This window comes from Entelurus aequoreus, linkage group LG23 (genome assembly GCF_033978785.1).
Source record: "Entelurus aequoreus isolate RoL-2023_Sb linkage group LG23, RoL_Eaeq_v1.1, whole genome shotgun sequence".
NCBI classification, from domain to species: Eukaryota; Metazoa; Chordata; class Actinopteri; order Syngnathiformes; family Syngnathidae; genus Entelurus; species Entelurus aequoreus.
The window spans coordinates 6,759,449-6,784,338 of record NC_084753.1 but is presented as its reverse complement, the minus strand read 5'-3'; the positions used below and the strand labels follow the sequence as shown (position 1 = coordinate 6,784,338).

General features: G+C 38.1%; 1 protein-coding gene across 8 annotated transcripts in view; it reads right to left on the bottom strand.

Moving 5' to 3' along the window:
• LOC133640923 (NHS-like protein 1) overlaps positions 1–24,890 on the bottom strand; it is a 309,204-nt gene that overhangs the window by 55,684 nt on the left and 228,630 nt on the right. The window contains exon 1 of one of the 8 annotated variants that reach the window (XM_062034633.1): positions 12,665–12,765. The exons of 6 other annotated variants lie outside the window; for them this stretch is intronic. In XM_062034633.1, the coding sequence (XP_061890617.1) occupies positions 12,665–12,719 (55 nt within the window). In that variant the 5' untranslated portion in view covers positions 12,720–12,765. Of the gene's footprint in view, positions 1–8,815; positions 9,086–12,664; positions 12,766–24,890 lie in introns of those variants that run through there. One more of the 8 variants, XM_062034635.1, reaches the window with a different exon arrangement.

Below are 24,890 nucleotides of genomic sequence, written 5' to 3'. Positions count from 1 at the left end.
GAGCTTTGAGACATTTTAGCTTTTATATTTTATAAGATATCTTTTTTGTAAGAACCACAATTAATAAATATATTTCAGTGAATAACTTATTGTTCAAATCTGTATGTAAATATGTACATAAAGCGTTGTAATTATATTGTAAAATGGATGGATGGATGGACGTTTAAAACCAAACTGTTATTATTAATTAGTAAGTATACATTTTTGAGCCTTTTTAGAGAAAATCAAATCATTGTAGTAAATTATGCAAATTATTGGTATTTGGTAATTTGGTACACTTTGTTTTCAAATCATATTATATTGCATTAATTCATTTTTTCAAATAAAACTAGTTTAAAATGTTGCTTTTGAGCAAATTCCAGTAGTCGATGCAATGATGACCGTGATCCTTTAGGTCACAATAACTATCGCATCCCTATTGAAGTCCTGCAAGTGAAGAGGATGCAATGCTATTATTCTACACTTGCAAGTCTCAAAAGTTGTGATGCTCTACAATGCAAGTTTTAAACATAAGATCTTTCCCCCCCCGTCATGTTTATGTAGTCCGCCACATTATTTATGTGACTGCCACATTTATGCGGCGTGCCACGTCCTTTATGTGGCCATGTAAAAAGGTTGAAAATAATAATAGCATCTTCTGGCTAAATGTGTTTGTTTTTTTTCCAATTTGGAGAGAAAAATGTACCGCATGCAAAAGCGTTTTCCGATCGTGCAACAAGATGTTTCCAGCATTTTCTTGTGGTTTGCAAAAATAAATACATCTGCTTGTCAGCTTGACTTACGACTTGAAAGCAAGTTATCCGTCGTTCTGTTAGTGAAACCTAAAATAATGGAAATGAGTTGTCGATGCAAGTTGTGTAACAAGGCTATTGTACATTTGGATTGATGTATATTCCCGGTTCCAAACGGCCCTCTGAGGGCAGACATACGTGCGATGTGGCCATGAGTTTGACACCCCTGCGTCTAGACAACAACAAACGTGGCCCACGACTGCAGTAGACTAGCATTTGGATATTGAAGAAAGTGATCATTTGAGATCGGTCACTTAAAACAGAAGTTCTCAAACCTTTGGGGACCATGTAGAACTATTTGAAACATTTCAACCTAAATACCTGTGGACCCCCAACCTGTGACTTGTGGACAATTAGGGAATACCTGATTTGAAATACTAAATTACTTGATGCGAATACGATATAGCAATCTAGCCACACAGCTGTTCCTGTACACCAGTGTTTTTCAACCTTTCTTGAGCCAAGGCGGATTTTTTGCGTTGAAAAAATGCGGAGGCACACCAACAGCAGAAATCATTAAAAAACGAAACTCATTTGACAGTAAAAAGTCGTTGTGGCAATTGTTGGATATGACTTTAAAGCATAACCAAGCATGCATCACTATAGCTCTTGTCTCAAAGTAGGTGTACTGTCACCACCTGTCACATCACACCCTGACTTATTTGGACTTTTTTGCTGTTTTCTTGTGTGTAGTGTTTTACTTCTTGTCTTGCGCTCCTATTTTGGTGGCTTTTTCCCTTTATTTTGGTATTTTCCTATAGCAGTTTCATGTCTTCCTTTGAGCGATATTTCCCGCATCTACTTTGTTTTAGCAGTCAAGAATATTTCAGTTGTTTTCATCCTTCTTTGTGGGGACATTGTTGATTGTCATGTCATGTTCGGATGTACTTTGTGGACGCCGTCTTTGCTCCACAGTAAGTTTTTGCTGTCGTCCAGCATTCTGTTTTTGTTTACCTTGTAGCCAGTTCAGTTTTGGTCTCATTCTGCATAGCCTTCCCTAAAGGCCTACTGAAAGCCACTGCTAGCGACCACGCAGTCTGATAGTTTATATATCAATGATGAAATCTTAACATTGCAACACATGCCAATACGGCCGGGTTAACTTATAAAGTGACATTTTAAATTTCCCGCGAAACTTCCGGTTGAAAACGTCTTTGGATGATGACGTATGCGCGTGACGTCAATGGTTGAAACGGAAGTATTCGGACACATTGTATCCAATACAAAAAAGCTCTGTTTTCATCTCAAAATTCCACAGTATTCTGGATATCTGTGTTGGTGAATCTTTTGCAATTTGTTTAATGAACAATGGAGACTGCAAAGAAGAAAGTTGTATGTGGGATCGGTGTATTAGCGGCTGGCTGCAGTAACATAACCAGGAGGACTTTGACTTGGCTAGCAGACGCTAGCCGCCGACGCTAGCCGCCGACCGCACGGATGATCGGGTGAAGTCCTTCGTCCTTCCGTCGATCGCTGGAACGCAGGTGAGCACGGGTGTTGATGAACAGATGAGGGCTGGCTGGCGTAGGTGGAGCGCTAATGTTTTTAATCATAGCTCAGTGAGGTCCCGTTGCTAAGTTAGCTTCAATGGCGTCGTTAGCAACAGCATTGTTAAGCTTCGCCAGGCTGGAAAGCATTAACCGTGTAGTTACATGTACATGGTTTAATAGTATTGTTGATCTTCTGTCTATCCTTCCAGTCAGGGGTTTATTTCTTCTGTTTCTATATGCATTTAAGCCCGATGCTATCACGTTAGCTCCGTAGCTAAAGAGCTTCACCGATGTATTGTCGTGGAGATAAAAGTCACTGTGAATGTCCATTTCGCGTTCTCGACTCTCATTTTCAAGAGGATATAGTATCCCAGGTGGTTTAAAATACAAATCCGTGATCCACAATAGAAAAAGGAGAAAGTGTAGAATCCAATGAGCCAGCTTGTACCTAAGTTACGGTCAGAGCGAAAAAAGATGCGTCCTGCACTGCACTCTAGTCCTTCACTCTCACGTTCCTCATCCACAAATCTTTCAACCTGGCTCAAATTAATGGGGTAATCGTCTTTCTCGGTCCGAATCGCTCTCGCTGCTGGTGTAAACAATGGAGAAATGTGAGGAGCCTTTCAACCTGTGACGTCACGCTACTTCCGGTACAGGCAAGGCTTTTTTTATCAGCGACCAAAAGTTGCGAACTTTATCGTCGATGTTCTCTACTAAATCCTTTCAGCAAAAATATGGCAATATCGCGAAATGATCAAGTATGACACAAAGAATGGATCTGCTATCCCCGTTTAAATAAAAAAATTCATTTCAGTAGACCTTTAAGCTTCAATGCCTTTTCTTAGGGGCACTCACCTTTTGTTTATTTTGGTTTAAGCATTAGATACCTTTTTACCTGCACACTGCCTCCCGCTGTTTCCCACATCTACAAAGCAATTAGCTACCTGCTGCCACCTACTGATATGGAAGAGTATTACACGGTTACTCTGCCGAGCTCTAGACAGCACCGACACAACAACAACACATCATTTGCAGACTATAATTACTGCTTTGCAAAAAAATATTTTTAACCCAAATAGGTGAAATTAGACTGTATCTCCCGGCACACAGTGGTTGAAAAACACTGCTATACACAACAAATTCAGACTAAAAAGCGCCCCATAGTGCATGAATATGGACTATCATTGTACGTTCTAAAATCCGGGGGACCAATCAGACCCAAACATACACGCATATTTCTAAAACGTTTAACACTTAGCACAGGTAACCCTCCCCCACCCTGCTCTCACAGTGTGCTCCCTAAATGGCCTCAGTCCAACACACCAAGGACATGCGGAGCGCGGACACAAAGCCTGTATTGTGTCTCCACATCAGTCCTGGCATCAGGCCTTTCATTGGCCACAATACACTTTCTAGCGAGCCACCGCAGGACCGCGCTCTTTCAGACGTCTGCAAATCCTGCACTTCATCAACATCCCAAGCTCTCTCTAAAGCAAAAAAAAAAAAGAGAACCTAGAAGTTGTCTCTGACCTAGTGATGGATGATACTGCCTAAAATCTATTTAATGACATAGTGCAGCCTCTTGCACCATATATTATTTGACATACAAATGATAATAGAACTATTTCAAAACGGATTACAAAGGCTCTTAATTTAGTTGCTGATGTATGAGGTAACATATTGCGTCATTTATTTTGTCGAAACTATTATTAATCGGCTTGATAATGTACTGTTAATATCTGGTTATTTTCTGTTGTAACATGGTTCTATCTATAATTATATTTTTATTCTATTGCTTGTATACATTACATTAGTTTTGGGTGATACTACAAATTTCCTAGTCTGTGGAACGCTCTCCCTGACCACCTGAGGGTACCACAGACTGTGGATGCTTTTAAAAAAAGGCTTAAAAACTTTTTTTTTTAGATATATGCATACTAGTTTTAGCTATTTGGCTGTTCTAGTTTTTATTTTTATTTTTTTATTTTTTAATACACTGTAGCACTTTGAGGTTGTTTACTCAATGTAAAGTGCTTTTTACAAATAAAATATATTATTATTATTATTATTATCGGTCCAATAACAAATAGTTATTGGCCATACAAATGCAGTGTTTCCCATAAACTGTGGTGGTGGGGGCGTGATTATGGGCGTGGTCACCATGACATCATCGAGTAATTTGCATAATTTACTACAATGATATGATTTTCTCTAAAAAGGCTCAAAAAATGTATACTTACTAATTAATAATAACAGTTTTGTTTTAAACGTCCGTCCATCCATCCATTTTACAATATAATTACAACACTTTATGTACATATTTATATACAGATTTGAACAATAAGTTATTCACTGAAATATATTTATTAATTGTGGTTCTTACAAAAAATATATCTTATAAAATATAAAAGCTAAAATGTCTCTTAAAGCTCTGCCCCTTTAATTAGTGCATACTAAATAATTTCACTTTAGCCTACTACTACAACCATATTATTTACCAGCAACATAAAGTGAAACAGAGGCAGAGGTGTCCTGCCACAGTCAGTAACAAATAAACAGAAAACGGTAGTGGTAAGGCAACAAGAGAAGTATCCTACACTTCTCTTTTGTAAAGTAAATCTGAACAGCCCATTTGGGCATCTACATCAACTATATGATTTGCCTGAGAAGCTGGAAAGGACAAAAAAACCCAATTTTTTTAAATTTTTATTATTTGTGGCGGACGTAATTCTTTCGTGGTGGGCCGCCACAAATAAATGAATGTGTGGGAAACACTGAAATGCTCATACTGGTACTTCAAACTAGGGACTAGGCAGTTTTGGCTGAAAACTGTATCACCATATACGTTTTTTTTACTGACCCATATCGATAATTATTAATATTTTTTATGAGTTATTTAAGCCTGCCAAAAAATACAGCAATGCAATTTCCAACTTACCAAGAGTGCTAATTATCAGTGGACAAGGTGTCTGGTAACCAGATAGGATGAGCGTGTGCAGTCAATTTGAAGTTAGTTTCAGTTTTCAGACACTAGATGGCAGTAGTGTATAAGCTATTGAACACTAGAAAGAGTAGTTTGGGAAGCAACTCATCAAACCACACGTTGGAAGTGTCAGGATGTTGTCGCACCGTTGGCATTAAACCAACAAAATTATAGTCCGGGTTTCTGTTATTGAGTCGATACATCAAGATATCACAGTCTCTCCTCTCACTCCATGCACGGATCGAATGTTTTATCAAACCCGTTTTATATTGATATCGATTATGTGTCTATGGCAATATATACTGGTATCGTTTTATCTGCCAGCCCTACTTCAAACTCGCACGTGGCTGCAAAACTTAGACTTTAGCTCAGTTACAAAGGATGGAAAGGATAAGGATTTGATTTGGATTTGTATTAAGGATCCCCATTAGCTGGTTGCCACAACAACCCACTAGTCTTCCTGGGGTCCACAAACTCAACACATCCATCCATCCATTTTTCTACCGCTTGTCCCTTTCGGGGGTAATTATAACTACACAATACAGAAACAAATAAAAGCATCAACAAGCAAACAATTTACAGTCACAGAATATTAATTACCATATAAATATATAACTACACAATTCAAAACCAAAAAAAAAATCATCAACAAGGAAACTAATTTACAGACTCAGATCAAATGTTACATTCCTTTTAAAAACCGAGGCAAGTTATTCCAGAGCGATACAGATCTATAAATAGATGGAAAGGATAATGCACGCAAGGGCACAAAAAGAGGGTGGAAACAAAAAGGTATAAAGTAGACTAAAAATGTACCATAGTAGCAATATAACATATATGTAATATTTACATATTATATATACAGTAAGTAATAAATACTGATATATTATATAATATTTGTATATAATATATACAATATATAACAAATCCCAATTACCATGTACAATATTATAGTATATGTAACAGCTGCAGCAAAAAAAAAGGCAGCATAAAATAGAGAAAATCAACAAAAAAAGTCTTAATTAGAGATAAATGCTTTAAAATGTAATATCGGAAATTATCGGTATCGGTTTTAAAATGATCGGTATGGGTTTCAAAAAGTAAAATGTATGACTTTTTAAAAGGCCGCTGTGTACACGGACGTAGGGACAAGTACAGAGCGCCAATAAACCTTAAAGGCACGGCCCAGTCACATAATATCTACGGCTTTTCACACACACAAGTGAATGCAATGCATACTTGGTCAACAGCCATACAGGTCACACTGAGGGTAGCCGTATAAACAACTTTAACACTGTTACAAATATGCGCCACACTGCGAACCCACACCAAACAGGAATGACAAACACATTTCGGGAGAACATCCGCACCGTAACACAACATAAACACAACAGAACAAATACCCGGAACCCCTTGCAGCACTAACTCTTCCGGGACGCTACAATATACACCTCCTGCTACCTCTTACCCCTAAACCCCGCCCACCTCAACCTCCTCATGCTCTCTCAGGGAGAGCATGTCCCAAATTCCAAGCTGCTGTTTTGAGGCATGTTAAAAAAAATAACGCACTTTGTGACTTCAATAATAAATATGGCAGTGCCATGTTGGCACTTTTTTCCATAACTTGAGTTTGTCATGACGTGAGGGTTTTCGCTGCTTATTGCGAGAATTGTTCTCCCGGGATGCGAACGGACTTTTCCGGACAAAGGTAGCAGGTAGGAACATATTTAATTACCAAAACTCAAAAGGGTACAAAAAAAACAGAAAACAACCCGAAAGCAAGCATGCCTAACACACGCGAAAGCTAAGGCAAAAAACTTAGGACATGAAACATGAAACTAAAGACATGAAAAACTCACTAAACGGTGGCTTGAAACAAATAGCATGAACTATGAAAAAAGACAGCATGAACAGAGTAATCGCATGACACAAGCATGAAAAAGAGCATGAAACAATCGCATGAATACAAGCATGAACTATGGCATGAAAAGAACAATGTCGCCAGACCGACTAACTGGCAAAGACAGGCTTAAATAATAGTCTCTCTTGATTAGAGACAGGTGTGACCCGAACGCAAGAGACAGGTGAAAATCATAGTCGTCATGGAAACTAAAACAAACAAGGGAGCACAAACAGGAACTAAAAGAGTCCAAAAACTAACAAAAACATAATCCAGACCACAGATCATGACAGAGTTGATTTATTTTGGAAAACCTTGTTACATTGTTTAATGCATCCAGCGGGGCATCACAACAAAATTAGGCATAATAATGTGTTCATTCCACCACTGTATATATCGGTATCGCTTGATATCGGTATCGGTAATTAAGAGTTGGACAATATCGGAATATCAAATATCGGCAAAAAAGCCATTTTTGGACATCTCTACTTGAGACGCATCTTTTTTAGCAGAACACAGCCAACATTTCAATATCTGACTCATCCTAAAAAAGTCCACTCTACCTTTATGATGATAAAAGTTAACCATTAACGGCCTCCACATTAGCGAAGGGTAAGGCGGCGAGTCTCGGGGCAAAGTGCAGGCGTGTGAAAAAGTGCTGAGCCAACAATCGACGACAATAATCCTAATTATTAAGTTAGTTCTTAACTCCGACACACCAACGTAATATAAATACACTGCAGAAACTGCAATCTAAGTAAGATGAAATATCTCAAATAAGGGTGATATTTGCTTATTTTCTGTCTGATAAGATCATTCTTCTCACTAAGCAGATTTTATGTTAGAGTGTTTTACTTGTTTTAAGTGTTTTAAATGATGTCAGTAAGATATTACAGCTTGTTGCTGAGATTTGATGACCTATATTGAGTAAAACATGCTTGAAACTAGAATATCAACTGTTGTGTCATCAACACTCACAAGTATAAAACTACTTTTTTAAAGTCATCATTTCTTACTTCAAGCATGAAACAAAAAAATCATGATGCCGAGCGCATATCATTATGTCAAGATAATGGCACGAGCATTTACTTATTTAAGAATATTTTTCAACATATTGAGCAAAAAGGTCTCTTTTTTTTTCTACCAAGAAAAGTGCACTTGTTATTAGTGAGAATATACTTATTTTAAGATATTTTGGGGTTCATTGAGGTTAGCTAATTTGACTTGTTTTGGAAAGTCTCGGCAAGCCACATTTTCTTGTTCTATTGGCAGATAATTTTGCTTAGTTCAAATAAAATACCCCTCATTTTTGTATTTTTTTTCCCCTTGTTTTTGAACACTGACTTTTTGCAGTGTACACCCGGGCTTAAAAGTTAGGGGTATTTTATTTGAACTAAGCAAAATTATCTGCCAATAGAACAAGAAAATTCAGCTTGTTAAGACTTTCCAAAACAAGAAAAATTAGCTAACTTCAATGAACCCAAAAATAGCTTAAAATAAGTAATATACCGTATTTCCTTGAATAGCCGCAGGGGCGCTAATTAATTTAAAACTTGCATGCGGTAATTATTTTAAAACCTCTTCTCACTCCGGCGCTTACCTTATCATGAAAAGCACATTTAATAAAAAAAAAACGTTATTATGGTCTTACCTTTAGGTATAAAAGAGTCCATGCCAGCTCCTTTTGAAGAAAAGCATCGATATAGAAGTCTTCCTTCAGTTTTAAAAGTCCCTCTGTCTCGATGGAGATCTTCCTTTTAAGTATTACCTCCTGCTTCCATTGAAAGTCCAGTTTAGAAAACTGTTTTATTTTAGATATGTAATCCTCCATGGTAAAATAAATGGCTGCGCACTATTGCTGCTGTTGTCTTCTTCTGCAGCACAGGTCTTCTGCAGTACCAGCAGTCGCAAGAAGGATCACTAGCGCCCTCTACCACCAGGAGGCGGGAGTCATTTAATGAAATACGGTATTGTCACAAATAACAAGTGCACTTTTCTTGGTAGGAAAAAAAGAGAGACCTTTTTGCTCAATATGTTGAAAAATATTCTTAAATTAAGTAATTTATCTTGACATAATGATATGCGCTCGGCATTACATTTCTTGAAACCAGCAAACTTATACTAAAAACTAATTTATTGTTCTTAATGGGAAGGCAACAAGGCAAGCGCTTGTTACTCTCGGGGTCTCCTAGCCGCTCAGGCAAATCATATTGTCTAAAAATGCATTTTTCCATGGATAACATGACATCATCGCGCCAAGTGCGTGCTCTTTCAGTCAATTAGTGCGCATTTTTCCAGCCCGGCCCCCGGCCAAATTTTTTTTTAATTGTAATTTTGAAGAATTTACCTGAATGTGCATGAACTATTTCTGTTCAAAATAGTTAGAAATGTCACATGTTAAATGTTTAAATATTAACTGTCGTATTTTATATGTTTACATTAATGTTTAATTTCATATCTTGTTTCTTTTTGCTTTTTTATTATTACTATTATTATTATTATTATTATTATTATGATTATTTTTGTTATTCATTCTTGAATGGCTTTTTTGTTGTTTTTTTGCAAAATTTGTTTGTTTTTGTTTTGTCTACATATTCGAAATAAACATGAAAACAAAAAAACAAAAAAACAATAACTGTCGTATTTTCTGTTGTTTCATTGAAAATAAAACAGCAAAGTCCATTTGGCTGTCATCTGTTTTAATTATGAGACACAATTGTGTCAAAGTCATGAATTTTTTTTTTTTTCATGCTTAAAATAAGAAATGATGACTTTAAAAAAGTAGTTTTATACTTGTGAGTGTTGATGACACAGCTTTGCAACAGTTGATGTTCTAGTTTCAAGCCTGTTTTACTCAATATAGGTCAGGGGTGTCCAAAGTGCGGCCCGGGGGGCCATTTGCGGCCCGCAGCTCATTTTTTTAACGGTCCCACGGCCCATTTTAAAATACGATTAAAAAAATTAAAAACACAAAAAGTGGTATGAAAGAGCAAACAGGTGAAATGTAACAAGAAAATGTTGCAATGTTTACTCTAATAACACAAAGCTGCCATGCAGGCTGTTTCTTTCTTTAAAAAATAATAATGAATCAAAATCAATGTCATTATCAATTATGGACCTATCCAAGGCTCCAATTACGTCACATTAAATATTGCACTTTCAGATATTTTTTGGGGAAAATGTTGCATATTTTGTGTTTGCCATATAAAAAATTTAGCTTTTTTTTAAAATTTTTTAAAGAAGGGCCTAAAACGAACAAACAAAAAACATAAACAACAATAAAACTTATAATTGACGGTTGGATCTGAAGTTGATCTCCAGATTATTGTGTTAAAAGTAAACAGTAAAAAAAATTTTATAATTTATTTTTTAACACTTTTGGTTCCCAATAATTTTTGTGTGATTTGTTTTTAAGTGTCATCGCTCAAAAAATAATAATGAATTAAAATCAATGGTGCTATGAGTTGTTGACCTTTTTAAGGCTCCAATTATTATATAATCTCAAATATTCCTCTTAAAAATGTTATTGGGTGAAAATTAGGGATGTCCGATAATGGCTTTTTGCCGATATCCGATATTCCGATATTGTCCAACTCTTTAATTACCGATACCGATATCAACCGATACCGATATCAACCGATATATGCAGTCGTGGAATTAACACATTATTATGCCTAATTTGGACAACCATGTATGGTGAAGATAAGGTACTTTAAAAAAAAAATAAAAAAATAAGATAATTAAATTAAAAACATTTTCTTGAATAAAAAGAAAGTAAAACAATATAAAAACAGTTACATAGAAACTAGTAATGAATGAAAATGAGTAAAATGAAGTGTTAAAGGTTAGTACTACTAGTGGAGCAGCAGCACGCACAATCATGTGTGCTTACGGACTGTATCCCTTGCAGACTGTATTGATATATATTGATATATAATGTAGGAACCAGAATATTGATAACAGAAAGAAATGGGGGGAGGGAGGTTTTTTGGGTTGGTGCACTAATTGTAAGTGTATCTTGTGTTTTTTATGTTGATTTAATAAAAAAAACAAAAAAAACCACAAAAAACCGATACAGATAATAAAAAAAAACGATACCGATAATTTCCGATATTACATTTTAACGCATTTATCGGCCGATAATATCGGCAGGCCGATATCATCGGACATTCCTAGTGAAAATATTGCATATTTTGTGTTTTTTTCCATAAAAAAACAGGGTTTTCTTTGACAAAAAGAGCATACAACTTAAATCTTTAAAAACGTTATATTGACAGATAAGACTTAATGTCGATCTAGAGATAATAATACTGAATAATGACACATTTTAAATATTTTTTGGACCAAAACCCTTTGGGGTCCCCGGGATCAAGCCTGAGTGGAGGCCTTAATGTATATTTTTTATACATACACTACCGTTCAAAAGTTTGGGGTCACATTGAAATGTCCTTATTTTTGAAGGAAAAGCACTGTACTTTTCAATGAAGATAACTTTCAACTAGTCTTAACTTGAAAGAAATACACTCTATACATTGCTAATGTGGTAAATGACTATTCTAGCTGCAAATGTCTGCTTTTTGGTGCAATATCTACATAGGTCCATTTCCAGCAACTATCACTCCAGTGTTCTAATGGTACAATGTGTTTGCTCATTGGCTCAGAAGGCTAATTGATGGTTAGAAAAACCTTGTGCAATCATGTTCACACATCTGAAAACACTTTAGCTCGTTACAGAAGCTACAAAACTGACCTTCCTTTGAGCAGATTGAGTTTCTGGAGCATCACATTTGTGGGGTCAATTAAACGCTCAAAATGGCCAGAAAAAGAGAACTTTCATCTGAAACTCGACAGTCGATTCTTCTTCTTAGAAATGAAGGCTATTCCACTAAATTGATTGGGTGACCCCAAACATTTGAACGGTAGTGTATATTGTATTGTTTGTTAAAATAAAAAAATATCAAAATGGCCCCCGCTTGCTTTGATTTTTCAGTGTGCGGCCCTCAGTGGAAAAAGTTTATATATAGGTCATCACATCTCAGCAACAAGCTGTAATATCTTACTGAGATCATTTAGGACACTTAAAACAAGTAAAACACTCCAACATAAAATCTGCTTAGTGAGAAGAATGATCTTATCAGCCAGAAAATAAGCAAATATCAGCCTTATTTGAGATATTTCATCTTACTTAGATTGCAGTTTTTGCCGTGCACACCTGGCTAAAAAAGGTGGCCCACAAGCACGTGCTTCATAAGCAGCCATGGGGCTGATCCTTGGACTTAATACTCCTCATGCTGACAGCTTCACTTTCTCTTCCAAATGTATTCGACTTGTGCCAAGGGAAAGGCTCAAATATTTGCGATAGCAGATTTAAAGAGCCCCCCCCCCCTCCCCAGCAGCTGTCCACCTTACAAATGACACCAAAGTCAGTAGTTGCCTGCTTCCAAGGTGAAACAGTCCAGGCTCCCAGTAAAAAAAAGATCTACTATGAAACACAACTCACCCTTCTTTTTGAAGAATTTAATGAGCGATTTAAACGAGGTCCCGATGAACACCATTATTCCAGAGAGGAGGATGGAGACCCGGCTCACATTCTCGCCGCACTCCACGACAAGTGTAAAGGTCCACTATGCCGACAATGAGACTCCACCTCTCTCTCTCTCTCTAAACACCGTCAACTCCACCCCCATGCAGGCAGGGACACACACGGAGGGGGGTAAAAAGGGGGGCTGGGACCGGCTCTGTTGTGCTGATGTGCTTCGGTTACCAAGGAGCCGACGCCGCCTCTCCCTTTATTTCATCCCGGAGCTTCAAAGTTGAACATCTATTTTATTTACAAGCTCTCGCCGCTCCAGCACACGCATCTCGGGGACGTTTATGCACGCCATTAAAACTGGCACTCATGTCTTTTCTTAACAAGCGTGCATTGTTTACCGGGCACAGTGTTTTTCAACCACTGTGCCGCGGCACACGAGTGCGCCGTGAGATACAGTCTGGTGTGCCGTGGGAGATTATGTAACTTCGCCTAATTGGGTTAAAAAATATTTTTTGCAAACCAGTAATTATAGTCTGCAAATGTGAAGTGAAGTGAATTATATTTATATAGCGCTTTTCTCTAGTGACTCAAAGCACTTTTACATAGCTAAAACTGAACTGGCTGCAAAGTAAACAAAAGCAGAATGCTGGAGGACAGCAAAGACTTACAGCGTGTGGGAGCAGCAGACGCATCTGAATTCGGGAGATGGGGCGGGGTTGAGGTGGGCGGGGTTGGGGGGGGCGGGGTTTGGTGGTAGCGGGGGTGTGAAGTGAATTATATTTATATAGCGCTTTTTCTCTAGTGACTCAAAGCACTTTTACATAGTGAAACCCAATATCTAAGTTACATTTAAAGCAGTGTGGGTGGCACTGGGAGCAGGTGAGTAAAGTGTCTTGCCCAAGGACACAAGCGGGGATCGAACCTGGAACCCTCAAGTTGCTGGCACGGCCACTCTACCAACCGAGCTATACCGCCCCCCAAATGTGCCGTTTTTGAGTGTCGGTGCTGTCTAGAGGTCGGCAGAGTAACCGTGTAATACTCTTCCATATCAGTAGGTGGCTAATTGCTTTGTAGATGTCGGGAAAAGGTGTCTGATGCTTAAACCAAAAATAAACAAAAGGTGAGTGCCGCTAAGAAAAGGCATTGAAGCTTAGGGAAGGCTATGCAGAACGAAAACTAAAACTGAACTGGCTACAAAGTAAACAAAAACAGAATGCTGGACGACAGCAAAGACTTACAGCGTGTGGGAGCAGCAGACGCATACTTCCCAACCTTGAGACCTCCGAATTCAGGAGATGGGGTGGGGGGGTTTGGTCGTAGCGGGGGTGTATATTGTAGCGTCCCGGAAGAGTTAGTGCTGCAAGGGGTTCTGGGTATTTGTTCTGTTGTGTTTATGTTGTGTTACGGTGCGGATGTTCTCCCGAATTGTGTTTAGTCATTCTTGTTTGGTGTGGGTTCACAGTGTGGCGCATATTTGTAACAGTGTTAAAGTTGTTTATACGGCAACCCTCAGTGTGACCTGTATGGCTGTTGACCAAGAATGCCTTGCATTCACTTGTGTGTGTGTAAAAGCCGTAGATATTATGTGACTGGGCCGGCCTTTCAGGTTTATTGGCGCTCTGTACTTCTCCCTACGTCCGTGTACACAGCGGCGTTTTAATAAGTCATACATTCTACTTTTTGAAACCGATACCGATAATTTCCGATATTACATTTTAAAGCATTTATCGGCCGATAATATCGGGCTGCCGATATTATCGGACATCTCTAGTTTAGAGGTTTGTAAATTGTTTTAAATTATGCAAGTGGGTAATAATCATGATTGATCAAAACCCAAAGGTGTGATTAATCAGATTTTTTTTTTTTTTTAAATATCATTTGACAGCACTAATATATTTAATATTTTCACAGTTTGATTGACAACCTTGAGTATTTAATATCCTGATACAAGCCTCACAATCTGAGGTACTTTTAATTCAGTCGGGGGGAGGTCGGTAGAAAAGTGCAATTTACGCAAGTCTTCCATAGAACTGCGTGGGGGAGATTTTTGGAACGCATCGAGGAATTCCAAGTCAATATGACTCATGTGGTTTAACAAAAACTTGTGGTGAATAAAATGATTGCACAGGCAAGATGGCATGGGTGCATGTCTTGACATGTTGTCATGCTTTTGTGTGCAACGGTTCTGGAGTAGAAGAGCTAGCGTACGTAAACAAATAGTGTGGCGCATATTTGTAACAGTGTTAAAGTTGTTTATACGGCCACCCTCAGTGTGACCTGTATGGCTGTTGACCAAGTATGCCTTGCATTCACTCGTGTGTGTGTAAAAGCCGCATATATTATGTGACTGGGCCGGCACGCTGTTTGTACGGAGGAAAAGCGGGCGTGACGCCAGGTTGTAGAGGACGCTAAAGGCAGTACCTTTAAGACACGCCCCCAATAATGTTGTCTGGGTGGAAATCGGGAGAAATTCGGGAGAATGGTTGCCCCGGGAGATTTTCGGGAGGGGTACTGAAATTCGGGACACTCCCGGGAAAATCGGGAGGGATGGCAAGTATGAGCAGATGGCGTCCACAAAGTACATCCGTACATGACATGACAATCAACACCAAAATAGGAGCGCAAGACAAGAAGTAAAACACTACACACAGGAAAACAGCAACAAAAAAGTCCAAATAAGTCAGGGTGTGATGTGACAGGTGGTGACAGTACACCTACTTTGAGACAAGAGCTATAGTGATGCATGCTTGGTTATGCTTTAAAGCAGGGGTGGGCAATTAATTTTTACCGGGGGCCGCATGAGCAACCCGAGCACTGCTGGAGGGCCACATCGACAATATTTCAATAAAATTTTGCTCAATATTATTTTTGATATATACCGTAAGATAAATAATAATAATAATAATTAATAATAATAGTAATACTTCAACTTAGTGTGTGTAACAGCATTCCATGACTAATATAAATAAATTAACATTAATAATAAATGACAGTAAAATAAGCACACGTATGACTGAGGAGTCATAGTGTAACTTTGTGTGGTGTTTGAGTTGTCCGACTTTTTGTGTGGCCATAAACGCACCAGTGGTTTAGTGCTATGCGTGTTGGTGACAGATGACAAGTTGGTTTTGGCCTGGTTTGTACGGCAGAAAATGACTAGTTTTTCCAGATAGAAGTGTTTTACTCATGTTTTTGGTGTGGTTATGGCCCAATATAAACAGTTTTGCTCAATAAAGTGATCGATATAATTCCTGGCCTCGAAGCATCTCGATGTACGTTACAATAATTGAACGGGGTTCAATTGAACGGTGTTGACGAACACCGTTAGGGCCGCTTGTTGTCACTGTCACTCAAAGTTGCATTGCAAAATTACACAGAATATATATGTTTATTTTGTTTAGAATTCAGATGGGATTTGATTTGGTGCGCGGCATATATTTGCTGCGCGCAGAGGACGCTTGAGCGGTGCGCAATTGCGCAGGCGCGCACCTTAGAGGGAACGTTGCTTGGCAGTCCATGTCTTGTTGAAAACACGCCATTCCTCATCAACTTTTCTCTATTTAGCGTCTCGCAGGCGCGCACCTTAGAGGGAACGTTGCTTGGCAGTCCATGTCTTGTTGAAAACACGCCATTCCTCATCAACTTTTCTCTATTTAGCGTCTCGCAGGCGCGCACCTTAGAGGGAACAATGCTTGGCAGTCCATGTCTTGTTGAAAACACGCCATTCCTCATCAACTTTTCTCTATTTAGCGTCTCGCAGGCGCGCACCTTAGAGGGAACGTTGCTTGGCAGTTTTTCAATGAAAAACATGTGAAAAGGTTGAAAAACACTGGCTTAGTAGACACGTAATACACACATTAAAATAGGCTATAGCCACATGAATATAGATGACATAGTAGCTTAGACATTGTCCTGCACACACACACACACACACACACACACACACACACACACACACACACACACACACACACACACACACACACACACACACACACACACACACACACACACACACACACACACACACACACACACACACACACACACACACACACACACACACACACACACACACCTCCAAGGCCCCTCCCTCTGCCACCACATTTCTTTTCATCCCAAATGGTAGCAGACTCTTGTCTGATGGGAATAAAGGGTGGGGGGTTTGCAACAAGAGCTTGAATGGGCCTGCAAATGATCCTTGAATTTGTGGGTTCTAAAAAGAAAGGGTGTCTCCAACATCGCAGCCTGATAACACATTAACAATATTATTTAGCGCTTTTTTCCGACAAATGGGGAATTAGAGGTTAAGACGATATGTTGTACGGAGATAGAAATTGTAATGGAGGCGATTATTATTAACGTAGGAGAGCAGCTCCACACTGTGTATGGAGATACATAATTAGCTGCTAATGAGTACAAATATATACACTACCGTTCAAAAGTTTGGGGTCACCCAAACAATTTAGTGGAATAGCCTTCATTTCTAAGAACAAGAATCGACTGTCGAGTTTCAGATGAAAGTTCTCTTTTTCTGGCCATTTTTGAGCGTTTAATTGACCCCACAAATGTGATGCTCCAGAAACTCAATCTGCTCAAAGGAAGGTCAGTTTTGTAGCTTCTGTAACGAGCTAAACTGTTTTCACATGTGCGAACATGATTGCACAAGGGTTTTTCTAATCATCAATTAGCCTTCTGAGCCAATGAGCAAACACATTGTACCATTAGAACACTGGAGTGATAGTTGCTGGAAATGGACCTATGTAGATATTGCACCAAAAAGCAGACATTTGCAGCTAGAATAGTCATTTACCACATTAGCAAAGTATAGAGTGTATTTCTTTCAAGTTAAGACTAGTTTAAAGTTATCTTCATTGAAAAGTACAGTGCTTTTCCTTCAAAAATAAGGACATTTCAATGTGACCCCAAACTTTTGAACGGTAGTATATATATATATATATATATATATATATATATATATATATATATATATATATATATATATATATATATATATATATATATATATATATATATATATATACATACACATATACACATATATATACATACACATATACACATATATATATACACATATATATATATACACATATATATATATATGTATATGTATATATATATATATATATATATGTATATATATATACATATATATATATATATATATATATATATATATATATATATATATATATATATATATATATATATATATATATATATATATTAGGGCTGCAACTAACGATTAATTTGATAATCGATTAATCTGTCGATTATTACTTCGATTAATCGATTAATAATCGGATAAAAGAGACAAACTACATTTCTATCCTTTCCAGTATTTTATTGAAAAAAACCCAGCATACTGGCACCATGTTGTGGACATTGCGGGTGCAGCATACACCAACAATAACACAGAAATGCATGGCAGCTCCCGCCATCAGTGTGTGAATGTGTGTGTGAATGGGTGAATGTGGAAATACTGTCAAAGCGCTTTGAGTACCTTGAAGGTAGAAAAGCGCTATACAAGTATAACCCATTTATCATTATTATAAATGTAACTCATCAGAACTGAATCAGATATTGTACACGTTTCTGTTGTGAATAATAAAGGATTCATTTTAGGCTGCCTCTGAATAATAGCATGAAATATTCCAGCACCTTCATAACGTTTAGTTATACTAAAGCGTCACTCAAATCTAAATATATTTATATAGCTTTATCAGCCCGGCTACATTGATCCATTATGAAACCAACCTGAGATATTTCTGTCCGTTACGTTTATTTCCAAATTGGTAACCGTGCGTTTTCTCTCTCAAAACGGAGTCAAATGTGCCGGAGACACATTATCAGCCCCGCGTTGCAACAAAGGCATAACATTAAAGTTACTCACAAAAAAGCTGAACTCATGAATGCTTGTTGCCACTATGGACTTAAAAAGTTACGTACTGTGAGTTCTTCCCTTCATCCATGGCTCCAACATGTTTCCTTTTCAGGTGCTTCTGAAGCAATGTTGTACTTCCGTGCCATTTTGCAGGAAACGCTCTTCTTTGAAGTCTTTAAAGTGAAGTGTTCCCACACTTTTGACCACTTAGGTCGTACACTTTTCTCCATTGAAGCAATAACCTCAAGATGTTTCTCCGCTAAACTATCGGTCGTGTTTTCCTGCGCCATTTTTCGAATTTTTCCAGCAAAGGAGACGCCGTCGTCACGTGAGCTGCACATGACACATCATTGGCTAGCTTACGCCACCTCATGAGACGTAGCCTCAGCGCCGCCCTGGCACTGTTTTGTACTGTTTTTGTACTTATTTTGATTATTGTTTCTCAGCTGTTTGTAAATGTTGCAGTTTATATATAAAGGTTTATAAAAAAAAACAACAACAACAAAAAAATAACCAAAAAAAAAAAAAAAGCCTCCGCGCATGCGCATAGCATAGATCCAACGAGTCGGTGGCAGCGGGTAGTTAATTGCTTCGTAAAAGTCGTAAAGTGTCGGGTGAGACGAGGATGGTTTGTTGTGATCCCAATATGCAGACCACATCGGGAGGCAGTGTGCAGGTAAAAAGGTATGTAATTCTTAAACCAAAAATTAACGAAAGGGATAGGCAATGGCTATGCAAAAAGGAAAGTAAAACTGAATTGGCTACAAAGTAAACAGAAACAGAACGCTGGACGACAGCAAAAACTTACGGCGTCCACAAAGTATGTCCGTTCTTGACATGACAATCAACAATGTCCACACAAAAAAGGATAGCAACAATGTAAATAGCCTTGTTTGCTAACACAAACCAGGTGCGCGGAATAGCGCTCAAAAGAACACATGAAACTGCTACAGGAAAACACCAACAAAACAGGAAGGGCCACCAAAATAACAGCGCAAGACAAGAACTAAAGCACTACACACAGGAAAACACGAACAAACTCAAAATAAGGCACGACGACCTGGTGGAGTTTAATTTTTTTTAACTATTTCTGCTGGTGGTGCGCCTCCGGATTTTTTAAATAAGAAAAATGTGCCTTGCTTCAAAAAAGGTTGAAAAACACTGCTCTAGCTCATAACATCTTTCCCCCATAAAGAAATAATGTTAACTCAAAGTGTATTTCTTTTTTTAGCTTTAACTTTTCATTTTTTAGCATCGTAACCACATTTGCAAACAACTTTTCTCTTCATAGAATTGTCTTTCAATAAAGAAATAAAGTGCAAAAATGTCAAAGCTTCATAACAAACAGTTATGTTCCAATAGCAGCAGAAGTGCACTTTTTGGAGAGCTGTATTATTTTCAGTTTTGTGCCCAAGGGACTGATTTTATTTAACACTATATTATTATTTATACACCTATAGTGATCACAGAGACAGCTTGTTTTTGTGTTACTGTATATATTTGTTTTTATGAAAAATCCCACTTAATATTCTTTGGGTAACAACAGTCAATATTTATTTATTTTATTTAATTTTTTTAGGTGGGTAACAGTCAATATTTATTTATTTATTAGATTTTATTTTTTTATTATATAATAAAAGTGAGCTTTTGTTCAACCAAATATTGTGTGTTTTTTTCCATATACAACAACCTATCTGGACTCCATAAGAGAATCGATAAGGAATCGGTTCGATAAGAGGATTCGATAATAGGCTCGAACTCGATAATTCCTTATCAAACATCATCCCTGTGTGTGTGTGTGTTGCGGTTACTTGCTTGTGGCACGTGTACAGTGTTAGGATCAGTCATTATTAGAGAGCCTATTGTTCTCACACACACGTGCACAAAGACATGGATACATCACCGTCAACGAGAGCCCCAAATGTAGGCCACTTTGAGGATTACGTGCATCTATCGGGACGAAAATGGACGCGTCATTTAGCATGAAAACACACAACATTAAGATGACATTAGCCCAGTTAAATATGTCAATTCTGCATGAGAGTAAACAACCCCGTAAACACAAAATGCCAGCGAAATAATAATTTCACCTAATTTAACAGCCTTAAAGGCCTGCTGAAAGCCACTACTACGTCGTGTCCTTGGGCAAGACACTTCACCCTTGCTCCTGATGGCTGCTGGTTAGCGCCTTGCATGGCAGCTCCCGCCATCAGTGTGTGAATGTGTGTGTGAATGGGTGAATGTGGAAATAGTGTCAAAGCGCTTTGAGTACCTTGAAGGTAGAAAAGCGCTATACAAGTATAACCCATTTATTTATTTATTTACTAGCGACCACGCAGTCTGATAGTTTATATATCAATGATGAAATCTTAACATTGCAACACATGCCAATACGGCCGGGTTAACTTATAAAGTGCAATTTTAAATTTCCCGCGAAATATCCTGCTGAAAACGTCTCGGTATGATGACGTTTGCGCGCGACGTCACGGATTGTAGCGGACATTTTGTTTTCATCGCAAAATTCCACAGTATTCTGGACATCTGTGTTGGTGAATCTTTTGCAATTTGTTCAATGAACAATGGAGACTGCAAAGAAGAAAGCTGTAGGTGGGAAGCGGTGTATTAGCGGCAGGCTGCAGCAACACAAACACGTAGCCGGTGTTTCATTGTTTACATTCCCGAAAGATGACAGTCAAGCTTTACCATTGGCCTGCGGAGAACTGGGACAACAGAGACTCTTACCAGGAGGACTTTGAGTTGGATACGCAGACGCGGTAGCGTGAGTCATACTTGCCAACCCTCCCGTTTTTAGCGGTAGAATCCCGGTATTCAGCGCCTCTCCCGACAACCTCCCAGCAGAGATTTTCTCCCGACAAACTCCCGGTATTCAGCCGGAGCTGGAGGCCACGCCCCCTCCAGCTCAATGCGGACCTGAGACTGAGTGGGGACAGCCTGTTCTCACGTCCGCTTTCCCACAATATAAACAGCTTGCCTGCCCAATGACGTCATAACATCTAGGGCTTTTAGAGAGTAGAGTGCACAACTGCGCACACAACAGGGAGACGAAGCAGAAGAACGAGGAAGTTACAGACATGGCGACGCCGTCGACGAGCAAGATGAAGAAATACGCTTGCAAGTTCCAAAACGAATGGAAACAAGAATTTCAGTTCATCCAGGACAGTTCAAAGGGGAAGGTGTATGTAATTATGTTGCCTGTACATTTTGTAGAACAGACTTCTCCATTGAACACGGTGGCCGAAATAATATACTCAGACATGAACGGAGAAGTTAAACAGGACAATACTGCCATCTAATGGATAGCCACCGGAACACTGAAATTCAAGTATTTTCTTTTCTTTTCTATGTAAATAAAATATATATATATATATATATATATATATATATATATATATATATATATATATATATATATATATATATATATATATATATATAGCTAGAATTCACTGAAAGTCAAGTATTTCATACATACATACATATATATATATATATATATATATATATACATATATATATATATATATATATATATATATATATATATATATATATATATATATATATATATATATACAGTATATATGTATGTATATATATATATATATATATATATATATATATAGCTAGAATTCACTGAAAGTCAAGTATTTCATACATATATATATATATATATATATATATATATATATATATATATATATATATATATATATATATATATATATATATATATATATATATATATATATGAAATACTCGAGTTGGTGAATTCTAGCTGTAAATAACCACGCCCCCACCCCCTACCCCCCACTTCCCGATATTGGAGGTCTCAAGGTTGGCAAGTATGGCGTGAGTACGCAACCAGAATGTTGCCATAAGCATTTTGTTTCATTTGTACGTGTAACGCAGTACGCAGCTTTGGCTTCCAAACATTTGATCGCTTGCCCGTACGTGCGTGCCGCTATGTGCATGTCACGTACGTAACTTTGGGGAAATATATGTGCTGTATGTACTTTGGGGAGGTGAACGGTACTTTGGGCTGTGGGATTGAGTGTGTTGTGCGGGTGTTTGAGTTGTATTGGCGGGTTATATGGACGGGAGGGGGGAGGTGTTTGTTATGCGGGATTAATTAGTGGCATATTAAATATAAGCCTGGTTGTGTTGTGGCTAATAGAGTATATATATGTCTTGTGTTTATTTACTGTTGTAGTCATTCCCAGCTGAATATCAGGTCCCACCCGCCTCTCACAGCATCTTCCTTATCTGAATCGCTTCCACTGCCCTCTAATCCTTCACTCTCACTTTCCTCATCCACGAATCTTTCGCCCTGGCTCAAATTAATGGGGAAATCGTCGCTTTCTCGCTGCTTGTGGCCGTGATTGTAAACAATGTGCAGATGTGAGGAGCTCCACAACCCGTGACGTCACGCTACTTCCGGTACAGGCAAGGCTTTTTTTTATCAGCGACCAAAAGTTGCGAACTTTATCGTCGATGTTCTCTACTAAATCCTTTCAGCAAAAATATGGCAATATCGCGAAATGATCAAGTATGACACATAGAATGGACCTGCTATTCCCGTTTAAATAGATGTCGTTGTGGCTTGTACAGCCCTTTGAGACACTTGTGATTTAGGGCTATATAAATAAACATTGATTGATTGATTGAAATAAGAAAATCCATTTCAGTAGGCCTTTAACACTGCAAAAACTGAAATCTAAGTAAGATGAAATATCTCACATAAATAAATAATAATAATTTATTTATTATGATTTATTAATTAATTAATTAACTTAAATTAAATTAAATTAAATTAAATTAAATTAAATTAAATTAAATTAAATACATTAATAATTTATTATATCTCAAATAAGGGTGATATTTGCTTATTTTCTGTCTGATAAAATCATTCCTCTCACTAAGCAGATTTTATGTTAGAGTGTGTGGAGGGGGGCATTTCTTGAAACCAGCAAACTTATACTAAAAACGAGTTTATTGTTCTTAATGGAAAGGCAACAAGGCAAGTGCTTGTTACTCTCGGGGTCTCCTAGCCGCTCAAGCAAATCATATTGTCTAAAAATGCATTTTTCCATGGATAACATGACATCATCGCGCCAAGTTCAAATAAAATAATATTTTTTTTTCTTGTTTTTGAACACTGACTTTTTGCAGCGCAGTTATTTCACCTTTTTTTTTTGTGAAGTACATAACCTCACATGTGTTCATTCATAGTTTGTAATGTAAATGTAAATAGTCATGGAAATAAAGAAAACGCATTGAATGAGGAGAAGGTGAGTCCAAACTTTTTGGCCTGTACTGCACTTAAATTGTTTCCAAAGGGTGCCTTACATCGTTACAGTAATTGACTGTAACTGCAGAGCTGTGATTTTTATGGTCAATTATAATAAAGTTAAATACAAATGTTCACGCTGGGAGTAAGTAAATATGCATGAGGCAGAGATTGCAGTTGCCACATCATAAAGATACTGTTTTTCTTCCACAAATCTCTATCCTCCCTCTGCATGCCTATGCTTTTGTTTTTGTAATTGGATTCAAAGCCGGGACCCTAAAACTCCTCAACCGGACCCGATCCTCTCAAGTTAAGCTCTCCTTGGACCTTCCATCACCTACTTTTTAACTGTCTTCTCTTCTTCAGACGCCAGTGCTTTCATGGCTGATAACATGATCCAGCCTGTATTGATTTTACGCTCCCCACTTCCACTCCGAGTCCTTCTTTTATTTATGTGCGTCTGCTTCATGCTAGGTACATGCACACACACACACACACCCCGCCCTAGTGCCGAGAAGTCTGCCAGGTGGAGATAAGCAGGGCCAGGTATGTTGTGCGGCACGTGAGTGTGCAAACACTTTGCGTGTACAGTATGTATTTTCAAGAGCCATTGAAAGCCAAACACGCGACTGTTTAACCCTTGTGCACCCCTAGGGCCCAAAACGGGCATTACATGTGTGCCATGATTGTTACGTTTGAAGGTTAGCAGTTTAAAAAATGTTTTAAAATAAATTTGCATTGTGTTTTTGATTGCAACATTTTTAGAACAGGATATAAACATAAGGATATCGCTCTGTGGAGGGGGGGCGTGGCCTGCGGGCCTGCCGCGGAGCGCGGTATGCGAGGATTGGCCTCGAAGACAGCGGCAGGTTAGTAGATTGCCCGGCTTGGCCTTGTTATCTAATCATCTGTCGCCTTTATTAGCAGCAGCCGGCACGAGACAAGTTGTTGGGAGTTGGGAGTTGGACACGCAAGTA